Source organism: Impatiens glandulifera, chromosome 4 (genome assembly GCF_907164915.1).
Source record: "Impatiens glandulifera chromosome 4, dImpGla2.1, whole genome shotgun sequence".
Lineage (NCBI taxonomy): Eukaryota > Viridiplantae > Streptophyta > Magnoliopsida > Ericales > Balsaminaceae > Impatiens > Impatiens glandulifera.
The window spans coordinates 550,200-562,874 of NC_061865.1; the positions used below are offsets into that span (position 1 = coordinate 550,200).

The window sequence follows — 12,675 nt, forward strand, 5'->3', positions numbered from 1 at the left end:
TTATAAAAAAATTCTTAAATTTACCATCAAACAATATTTTTTTAATTAAATTATGATTTATTTAAATAATCAACTAACCAGCAAACTCTTATACACAAATTTCAAATAACTCATTTTTTAATCAAACAATATTTTTGAAAGAGATAAAAGATAAAATCACACAATATTTTTTGAAAAAAATAAAATCAAACAAACAATTAAAGCAGGTTAAAAAAATTCATGTAATTAATAAAGGTGGCAATTGGTTGGAAGTTGCGTTAATATTTGTGGACGGCTAAAAAAAGGTATTAATTGGTCTCTTAAATCAAAATAACCTATGGGTATGGGCTACCAATAATTTAATGGTCCTCTCTCCTAGTGGGTCCGGCCCAGGTCCTAACACGTCTTAATTTTAAATACATTTTAATTTTTCTTATTTAAATTATTCATTTTAATTTCTTTTAAACAAAATTTTAAATTTATATATTTGATAAGAATGTTTCGAATTATTTATTCAAAAAAATAAAAAAAATAATAGAAGCCCAAAATAAATAAATAATTAATATTAGTTGTAACTTGTAACTAAGAACTAAAATGTAAATAAGTAGCATTCTTAAAATAATTGTAATTCAAAAGGAAAACAATCCAAAACCAATACCTAAATACATTAATGATTTTGGTTAGCCGAATGAATATTTTCGTGTTCATATTTCTTTTTCATTGATGACTTTTTATAAAGAACTTTAAAGAAAAATTTATTATGCATAACTCATTAGGATTTCAATTTATTTTGTTGATCTATTGGATATCTTATCACATGACTATTTATTAATATTTAAAATTAAATAAATATATATTTATGGAATTGGATTGGAAAGAAAAAGTATATATATATATATATATATATATATATATATATATATATATATATATATATATATATATATATATATATATTCAATGAATTTGAAAAACTTATTTAATACACTAAGTAAAAAACTTGTTGAATGAGAGAAAAATGATGATCTAATTCATTTACAAGTTTAATGAACAAATTAAATTTTTGTGAATATAAATTATATATAATTTTAGGGACAAAGATTTAATTTAATAAACCATATATATTATGTTTAATTATGACTAAAATTAAATAAGAACTATTTGAGTTGAACAAACTTTGAGAATAAATAGCTAGATAATTTTATTTTTATTTTAAGGAATTATAAGTGTCATTGTTATTAAACCTATTACCGACCTACAGTATTGAATTTAATGGGGAGCCTGCCCCCATACTCCATTGATTATCAGGACACTTGTCAGTTCTTCTTTGGTGACCATTATTAGGTGGTTGTGAGAATAAATGAGTTAGCATTTTGTTTGTTGATGGGTTAAAATATTATTCAAATTTAAAACGCCTAATTAAGAAAAAAATTATATTAAACTGTGACTAATTCTCGAGTTAAATATATAACTTCCAAATACACTTAACCAATTAATTAGGTTAGATATTTAATTCTTTTTTTTTGTTACTGAAATATAAAAAAATAATTAATTTAATATTGCCTTTTTTATAAAATGACATTAATTTATTTTGCTTAAAATAAAGTTGTATAAGTACAGTTATAATGTTTCAAACTATAATAAACAGTATATTGATTATAATTTATGTTCCAAAATAGAATAACAACAAAATTATCACTTTTTTGTAGTCTCTTAATTAAGAAATTTTCCATTTTAACTAAATGGTTTATAGTCTGGTACAGAGATTAGTTAGATAATCTATTATTTTGTACAAATTGCCAAACATATGTTTATAAAGGCCTTGATTTTATAGTTATCCAACATTTTAAATTTTCATTCAAATGAAAATAATAAAAATAATTATGTTTTCAAATGTTTAGTTAACTGTTATTTGAATAAATTTTAATTATTTTATAAAAATCTGTTTGTATTTGTTACTAAAAAACAATAAATATATAATAATAAATTAAATAATTTAAAATTAATAAACTCGGTACTATTTCAAACCGACATTAAATGGGTAGTTGGCATTGAATTTCGGACCTTACACGTGGTACAGTGGAAAATCTGATTTTACACTTTTTCTCCTAAATTTGTCTTTAATTGTTTATTAAAAAAAAATAATAAGTTAGGTTTGATTTTTTTCAAAAATCATTTTATATCTTATTTTATTAATTTCATATCTCAATTACTTAACTAAAATAAAAAATATATTTTATTTTAATAAATATATATATATATATATATATATTTTATCATTAAATATTATTACATTTAATTCTTCTTATACAAAATAAAAACATTTTTCAAAATCACCACTTAACATTTTTTAAATAAAAGATCCCAACACTTACTTAGGCCTTATTTGGTTTGGATTATTTAAATAATTTAACTCACTTAAACATTATTTCACTCCCTCTCATTAATTACACTACTCAATTTATTATTTAAAATACTAAAATATCATCTATTTTAAATTATTATTATTATTATTTTTATATATCAATACTTTTTAAGTAATTTATCAAAAATATCTAACATCCTCATTATTACAAATTATTATTTATTTTTCCCTTCTAAATTATTATAATAACCTCAATTGAAATAATCAAACTGAAGTAGATGTTAAAGATATATAAGAATCCTGAGACTAATCTAGAAATTCAAATTGAGAACAATAAGGTGAAGAACCCAAAAATTCTGAAAATAATTTTTTTTAGCAAATCAGAATGAGTTCATATAAAAAAAAAATCAAAATAAGAATAACAGTATTTGTCAACTTTTTCAATTCATCCCCTTTCATTATAAGAGGAGAGGAAGAAAAAGACAATCTGTTGATACAACAGGTTGTTATAGAAATAAAAATCCTAATTGAGAAAATTAGGATTTGATGCAGTTTAAATCTTTATTTGTATATAATCTCCGTTTGTATATTTGATTGTTATTAATCATTTTCTTTAAAATCGTTTGATTGTCATCATTTAATCATAGTTAATGTTTGTCTAGCTTTGATCCTTGACCCTTCCACTTTTAAAATTTAAATGAAATAGTTTTAACTGTTTTCCTCCGAAAAATAAAAATAATCCCAATTCAAACAAGTCTTTAGTTTTATTTATTTTTATGGAGGATATTATAAGCTATAGATAAAGATGATCAAATCTCAAATGTAAAAATTTACATATATGATATATTTGTCAAAATATTATTATTTTTATTTATCAGTTGAAGATTCGTTGATAGTAGAGTTGTTCAAACGCTAACAACAGATTTGCTCAAACAGCAGAATTAGTTGGCATTCTCTTGTTCATGTGTAAGGAACAGAATAAATTATTCCAAACAAAATTCAGAGGTTAATCATAAGTAAAAGAAAAAAATTAACATCAAATGGAGAAACTTCAATAAAAACCTATCAAATTGTGAAATAAGTTATTGATCTGCTATCCTATTTTCCTATTATTTAAGAATAAAAACATGTGAATTATACCATAATATTATAATTTAATTTTAAATTAATTTAAATAAACTAAATAAATTAAAATGAGAATAAATTGTTTTGATCTATTTAAATAATTTTATTATTATTATTAATTTTTTTTATATTTTTATTCTAAATTAGGAAAAAGAAAAATGCTATGTCAAACAAGGCTCTATCTCCCTTGGATGACAGCAAATACCCCTAAAGTATGGATTTTTCCTTTCATACTAGGAAGACTCCATTTTCTCTCCTCCTTGAAGAGAGCAAACATGGGTGACATAGGCCTGAGAAGGTCAGAATTTCGGACTATACAAATTTAAATTTTGGGTTCCTAAAATAGTAAAAAAATAATTTAATTTTAATTAATAAAATAAAATATAAATAATTAATATATTATAATACGAGACTAAAAATGAGATAAAAAAATTATTTTTATAATATATATTTAATATTAAAGAAGAAAAAAGAGGAAAAAATAATATTAATAATATAATATTATTAAATATAAAAAAATGGGGGCTTATAAAAGTGGGAGCCCTGTACAACTGCGTTGCCTTACCCGGACCGGCCCTGCATAGATTTTCGATATTTTACCCGAACCCTGTATATTAAGAATGGATAATAAGAATAGTTGATGTTAAATGTTTATCAGGTTGGGGTTGGTTTGAGATGTCACTCATTTAATCTACAGAAAATATTGAAATTAATAGACTGTCCGTTATTTTAAGCAATCCATGTGAACTAAAAAAAGAAAAAAGAAAATAAAATAGGAAATAATTACAATAAACATAGAAAGGAAAGTAATCATGTGAATTGAAAATATGAGAAAGCACTGAAACAATTACAGAATCTCTAAATAAATATGTCAATTTATTTAAAGTAGAGACTATAATGTAACATGCACAGTGAGATGTAGCGCATGAGCTTTCTCAAGTGTAACAAAGCACTGAAACAATTACAGAATCTCTAAAATGCGTTTGAATACACAAAATATTTTTCTTTCCTAATTACTCGAGTAATAAAATTAGGTGACGACTCTAAAAGAGTCAAAGCTAATGTAAATCAATGTTTAAATACACTTTAGTCAAGTCTATCATTTTAGTTCTCGTCTCACTCGAGACTCGGGAGGAAGGTGAGTCATATGGCGAGTTAACGAAAACCTCTTCTTCTTATGGTTTGTTTTTTTGAGTTATAATAATATATATATTTTTAATGAATTAATTATTAATAAATAATATAAATAACATTCACAAAATAAAAAATAAAAAAATTAATAATCTAAATATTAATATATATATATATATATATATATATATATATATATATATATATATATATATATATATATATCAATTAAAAATAGCTAACAATCCTAAAATTTAACCAGTATTGAGAAACTCATGTTTGTAAGATGACCTATAATAACTCTTTATTATTAAAAAATATAAATAATTTTAAATTCAATCATTTCGTTTAATTTGCTGTTAAGAATGAAGCAGACATCATATCATATTGAAAAATTATTATTAATACACGTAGAGGCGAATATCGATTTAAAAGTCACCAAGAAGATGCTTTATCTAAATTTTTCTTACATTAATTTTAATTCTCCTATTTTTTTTTTATTTTTTTTAAACTTATAAACTTAAACTTAGAATTTTAATTTTAATTTCTAATTCAGTCTCTTACATATTCAGAGCATATTGTTAAGGACAAAAACTCGATCACCGAATATTTCCTTCTCCTGTGCGGCACTAGGCTAGATTGCCACAATCCTAGCTAGTCAGCCTTCTAAAAGATGCAAGAAGATGAATACTTGAAAGAAAAATAACTTAGAGAATATCTTGTTTATTGTTTTACAAGAGTGAGATGTTGTACATGGTTGAGTGTCTTGGTTTATGACCAAGACTTGTTTATATACAAGTGTACGAATTATTCTAGATCCTCATCGACCTAATGTTTTCTAGACAATTTTATATCTATCATAGACCCAAAAATTCCTAGAGATTTCTAGAGAATTCTATAACTACCTACATTTTAATACTCCTAGAGAATTCTAGAAAGTTCTCTTATCTACATACTTTAGGAACTTCTAGAGAATTCTAGAGAGTTCCATGACCCTACATACAAAGAGAAACTCCTAGAGAAATCTAGAGAGTTCCATGACCTTACTTTCAAAAAGGGAACTCCTAGAGAAATCTAGAGAGTTCCATGACCTTACTTTCAAAAAGGGAACTCCTAGAGAAATCTAGAGAGTTCCATGACATTGCTTATAACTTGGAACTCCTAGATAATTCTAGAGAGTTCCATAAAATGGAAAAGACCACAAAAACCATAAAACTTCCAGAGAGTGCACCTTGTGGGTTTGACATCTTCACTCTATCTCAATGGGCCATGACATTCTCCCCCACCTAAGTCGTCGTCGTCCTCGGCACGACCCTAGACCGGTGCTCGGTTCGATTTCTATCGGTCAGCTCCAACCAATATGAGACGTTTCCCACACGTCCCTTCATTTTGATTGGTCCCTCGCATCTGCGCACAAACCCCTTGAGCACATACCGCATAAACTTCAATTGTTGCGGGGTAACTTCCCCCTTCCTCGGTCCCATTCCTTGACTGCACGCCCCTTCAGATCTGCCCCTCTCTTCATCTTCTTGGTGACTCTCTCCAAAGATGCCCAAGCACTACACTGCAAACACTGTAACATAAGAGACCACCTCAAGGAGAGATGCTTCAAACTCGTTGGTTATTCAGACTGGTGGATCAAACCTAAAGACAAAAAGAGAAATGTGCAACAACCAATTACACATGCCCAAGTAGCAGTTCATGCTCCTATGGATACTAAAGGCAACAGTCCCTCAATGGAAGACTTCAAACTCTTCAAGTTATATTAGAAAACTATGAAGAACAACTCTAGTTCTGGATATTCAGCAAGTAAGCCTAAAACTCTACACTCAAAACAATTAATATATAGTATAAGTCTAAACAATTTGAACAATAATAAAAATGTCTCCTTTTGGATAATAGATTCTAGATCTAGTAGTCATATATGTCATGATAAAACAAAGATGATAAAATTAGAAACATTAAATGAACCTGTTAGTTTATTTCTACCAAATGGCTCCAATTTAAAAAAATAAACCAAATAGGGATGGTCAAGATAAGATCTAAACTAACTATTGATAAAGTTTTATATACATCAGATTTTAAGTATAACTTGTTATCAGTTTTTAGACTATTAAAGGATAACAATATTAATTGTACTTTTCTTGAAAATCAATGCTTAATGCAGGATATTAAAGATGGAGAAACAATTGCAATTGGAAGAGAACTCAACAATTTGTTCCTTCTAGATTGTAATCAAGACCAAAATTTCTTTTTGTTTAATTAATGCTTGCAGTGTAATTCTAGTAAGAATTATTGTTTTCAGAATTCCAAAAATACTATTGTATGTAATGATAACATTGATATTAATCAATGTAAAACTACAATTCCTATTAATGTTTCAACCAAATTAGATGTTGATTTGTTACATGCTAGAATCGGTCATGCATCTGAAACAGTATTGAGAACAATAGTTGGGAATAAACAGATAAGTTTATCTCATTGTGAAACTTGTGAAATGGCAAAAATGTAGAGACTGCCATTTCCAGACAGTACAAACAGGGTGAAAGAAGCATTTGAATTAATTCACATTGACCTATGGGGACATTACAAAGAAGAATGCATTATAAACACACCTTACATGTTAACTATAGTGGGTGATCATACAAGATCGACATGGACGTATATGTTAATCGATAAGATAACAATCCCTGAACAAATAAAAATTTTCCTAAAATTTGTGTAAACACAGTTCAAAGGAAACGTCAAAATAATCAGATTTGATAATGGGTCTGAGTTTGTTAACAAAACATGTTCGAATATGTTCCATAATCTTGGAATCATACACCAAAGAACATGTAACTACACATCACAACAAAATGGCGTAGTCGAAAGAAAACACAAACATCTTGCTGAAACAACAAGAGCTTTGATGTTTTATTCAAATACACCTAGAAAATTTTGGCCATTCTCTTTACTAACAACAACTTATTTGATAAATAGAATGCCTACAAGAATTCTAAAATGGAATTCTGTATTTGAAATGTTGTATAAAATAAAACCTAATTATATATAGTTAAAAACATTTGGTACTCTATGTTATGCCTCAAACTTGTCTCCACATAAAACCAAGTTTGATCCAAGAGCAAGAAAATGTCTTTTTATGGGATATCCACAAAATAGAAAAAGATACATATTGATAGAACTTGAAACTCAAGAAATTTTCACATCAAGAGATGTCAAATTCTATGAACATATATTTCCTTTTAAAAAGGTCATAACAGAAAACTCAAAGGATAACATTAATCTTCAAATCATCTATGAAGATGAAGAAATACAAACTCAAAATGATAATGAAAATAATGAAAAAGAAAATATACTTAACCCTGAAACAATAGAACATGAAACCCAACCTAATTCTGAACTTAAAACTAACATAAACAACGAAGATGGTTTAATTACAACTAGAAAAAAGTAGCTAAAACACAAAAATACCAAGATGAATGAATGACTATGTTGCAAATAATATATCCAATATAAAAGGAAAAGACAACTATACACCAAACACTTTTCCATTTAAAACTAAAACTAATGACAAAGAATACATAAATTTTTTGTCAAATTTAAATGATCACAAAGAACCAAACAATTTTAAAGAAGCATGTTGTCATCCTAAATTTAATGAAGCAATGAATAAAGAAATTGAAGCTTTAGAATCAAACAACACATGGGAGTTAACAAAACTACCAAAAGGAAAAAAGGCATTAGGCTGTAAATGGGTGTATAAAACAAAGATACACCCGAATGATTCAATAGAAAAGTATAAAGCCCAACTAGTAGCAAAGGGATATCACCAAATAGAAGGGGTTGACTTTAATGAAAACTTTGCACCAGTAGCTAAAACAGTATCTATACGGATACTAATAGTTTTAGTTGGTTACAAAGATTGGAAATTAAACCACATAGACATAAACTATGCTTTTCTACATGGAAAGTTAAAAGAGGATGTATACCTTCCACCAGGTTAAAAAAAACACCAAAACAAACCAAGTATGCAAACTAAACAAAAGCATATATAGATTAAAACAATCTGGTACACAATGGAACATTAGAGATTTTGTTTATAAAAACAAATGGAAATAAAATTACAACATTATTAGTACATGTGGATGATATACTAATTGCTGAAAATGATGAAATATAAATAATAAAAAAACTAAGGAGGTATTAAACTAAAAATTCTTCACAAAAGATCTCGAAAATGTAAAATATTTCTTAAGAATTAACAAAAATAACAAGAAACTATAAAGGTATATATATCTAAACCAAAAGAAACATGTACTTGACATTATCAATAAGTTAGGATTAATAACTTAAGGAAATGTATTATAATATATTACTTATTTTGCTCTCTATATTATATATAATATATTAATATAATTTTTACTTTCTTCATATTATATGGAATATAATAATATATTAATATTTTTTCTGTATTTTGTAAACGATTTTATTATTATTTTATGGAATTTTTTATTTTTAATATTAGGCTTATTTTCTATTATATCTAATGGAGGAACTATTTTATATCACTAAATATAATTATATTGTGTATATTGTAGCCGACTTTTCATCTCTAACATTTTAATTTTTTTATCATAAATCCAACCCTAACCTGAAAATCATTTTTTTAAGTTATATTTTAATTCTCTTAAATTTTTTTTTTTTTTATATTTATTTTCATAATCTCTTCTTATTTTAAAATATTTTTTATATATATATTTTTTAAAATATTTATCATATTTTTTTTTTATTATAGAAACATAATACACAATATATTATAAATATTGTTAAAGAAGACTTCAAAATCACCCTAAAGTATATCAATATGTACCACTATAGATATTTTTTTTCTTTTTTGAAATCAATGATATAGTTCTATATTTGATTTGTATATTTAATATGCTTTTGATAAAATGTACAATTTTATATTTATTTTAATTTTGGGGTCACAAAATTTGGATTTGTATTCCTTTGTCACTCCTCTTAATTAAGGTATAACCCAAACATTGCATTATATAATTGCATAAAATGAAAATCTCATTATTCATTAACATATCAAAAACAAGCATGCAACTTCAAATATTATATATCATATGTATGAAATATGGTAGATATGTAGGCTAGATAATTAATTGAGTACAATAACAGTAGTAAATGAGGGGGTCCATGATGACCCACGTACATCTTTTATTCTCAAAATAATAATAGGAAAATTCGATAACTTTGGGGCGGCCTAGGTTGCGTACTCGAACTCGTGTCCGCGATGTTCCAAGATCGATCGACGACTTAAGTGACCCTGAAAGAACAAATTAATTAATTAAGTAACAAATTGTGTATGTATATACAAGTAGTAGAGAGTATAGATAGGAAGATGGAGAGCTAACTTGGCGCAGTCAGTGGAAGGTGAGATCTTGTATGGAATAGAAACGCCGCATTTGCCAGGGATTTCGGAGGCATATGGGTAAGAGGTGGCGGAGCCGGTGAGTTTTTTAAGACAAGTGCAGACTGTCTGGCGGTCGGGAGTAGTGGCCGCGTTTCTATATAGGTTTTTAACTCCGGTGCAGCAAATAGGTGGGATTACCCCACCACCTCGTGCGTAATCAAGGCAGGAGGATATGGCACTTACCACGCTACCGCATGTTATGGCTGCTTGTGCATGAGGTGCACTCACTACCATGCACATCACAATTAGACAAACAATTCCTGATGAGCTACCCATGATTCAAATATATATATCTATATACCCGAATTCTCTCTTAGCTTATAATTTCTTTGATTGATTAATTAATTTGATGATGAGTGATTCTTATCATGCCCTTGCAACCATTCCATTTATATAGTGAAAAATATATATGGACCTTTAATTGTGCATTTGCCACGTGGAATTAATGCATCAATTATAATTTAATCATTTATTTCTCAATTTCATAGGTTTTCTTATTTTACGACTTATAACTAATCACACTTAATAACTTGATTCTTTGATTTGTGTGGGTTCCTACTTCCTATAAATAAATAAATCGTTCATTTTTCTAAAAAAAAAATAATAATTTAAAAGGAAAATTATATATTCATTATGAGATTCTAACCATTTTTTATTTAAGACTGGTTATTAAAAAAAAGTTCTTAAGCTTGGAAAACAGTATAATCTATCGATCATAACTATAATATCCACTTTAATTAATTAATGAATTCTAATAGTAAGAAAATTTTAGAAATTAGAGTTATAGAGCTGATATATAATGTAAAAAAATAAATTATAGGAATTTAAACTTAATATAAGAGAAAATTGAATTCAAACCTAAAATATACCTTGCTTATTTAAAAAAATCACTGGAATGTCAATATGTTATATGATTTAAGAGATTTGGTAATACTGAGAGTTGAGCTAATTTCATTAAGTTTAAAAAAATAATTTTTTAGCAATAGATTATCTCAAGTAATTTGTATCTAATTTAATTTTTTTTTAACTGTTAAATTATTTAATCTATTAATTAAAATACTAAAATATATTATTTTATTTTTATAAATATAAAAGTATATTTTAGTGAAATTATCTTATTTGTTTTGCTATTTTTTTTAAAATCCAACCATAATCAAATATAATTATATCACTTTCTTATCAATTATATCATTTAATTCATTAATCAAAATATTTAAATACCTAATATTTTTTTTAAAAAAAAATTATCATCATAAATTAATACCTTTTAAGTATTTTTTTACCAAAAAAAAATAACAATTTGTCTTAATATCACCATCAATCAATATTTTTTAAAAAAATTATGATTTATTTAAATAATCAACAACCCAACAAACTCTTACACAAATTTATAACTCATTTTTTTATTAGACAATCTCTTAGCGTTTGATTGAAACTATCAAATCAAATAATTTTATCATATAAATATCAAAATTATACTATAATTTTATCCTCTTTCTCTACATCATCATTCTCTCACCTACATCATATCCTCTAAAATCAAAAACTACTAATTTTAAAAATCAATTTTTGCTTAATTTTTATCCAACAAAGATTTTTAAAATAAAACCCAAAAAAAACCCAAAAAAATATTTTCTTCAAATAAGCCTTTAAAGAATTGTAAAAGGTTAAGATTTTTCATATAATTAATAAAGGTAGCAATTAGTTGGCAGTTGCGTTAATATTTGTGGACGGCTAAAAAAACGCATTAATTGGTCTCTAAAATCAAAATAACCTAGTTATGGGTATGGGCTCCCTCCTAGTGGGTCCGGCCCACGTCCTAAGACTTAATTTTAAATACATTTTAATATTTCTTATTTAAATCATACAATTTAATTTCTTTTAAACAAAATTTAAAATTTATATATTTGGTAAGAACGTTTCGAATAATTTATTCAAAATTATAAAAATATAATAGAAACCCAAAATAAATAAATAATTATTATTGGTTGTAACTAAGAACTAAAATGCAATTAAGTAGCACACTTACAAAAATGTGATTCATTAGGAAACTGAACCAACCAATACCATATACATTAATGATTTTGGTTAGCCGTATGCATATTTTCGTGTACATATTTCTTTTTCATTGATGACTTTTTATAAATAACTTTAATGAGAAATTTATTATGCAGAACTCATTAGGATTTTTCAATCTATTTTGGTGATCTATTCGATACCTTATCAACTGCCTATTTATTAATATTTAAAATTAAATAAATACATATTTATGGAATTGGATGGGGAAAGAAAAAGTTATCAATTAAATAAAAATAAAACAAGTTCAATTTGACAATTAAGTTGCCTATTTATATATATATATATATATATATATATATATATATATATATATTCATTGAATTTGAAAAGCTTGCTCAAAACACCAAAAGTCAAAAAGTTGTTGAATGAGAGAAAAATGATTATTTGAATTCATTTTACAAGTTGAATCAACAAATTAAGTTTTGTGAATCTAAATTATATATAATATTAGGAACACATATTTTATTTAAAAAATCATATATATATATATATATATATATATATATATATA

The 12,675-nt window shown here is 25.6% G+C and overlaps 1 protein-coding gene across 1 annotated transcript; it reads right to left on the reverse strand.

The window, feature by feature from the left end:
* Nucleotides 1-9,671: 9,671 nt before the first annotated feature.
* Nucleotides 9,672-10,379, reverse strand: LOC124937057 (non-specific lipid-transfer protein 1-like). Its single transcript, XM_047477567.1, has one exon. It carries the CDS (start codon nucleotides 10,359-10,361, stop codon nucleotides 9,960-9,962), a length of 402 nt encoding a protein of 133 aa, XP_047333523.1. The 5' UTR covers nucleotides 10,362-10,379; the 3' UTR covers nucleotides 9,672-9,959.
* Nucleotides 10,380-12,675: the final 2,296 nt, after the last annotated feature.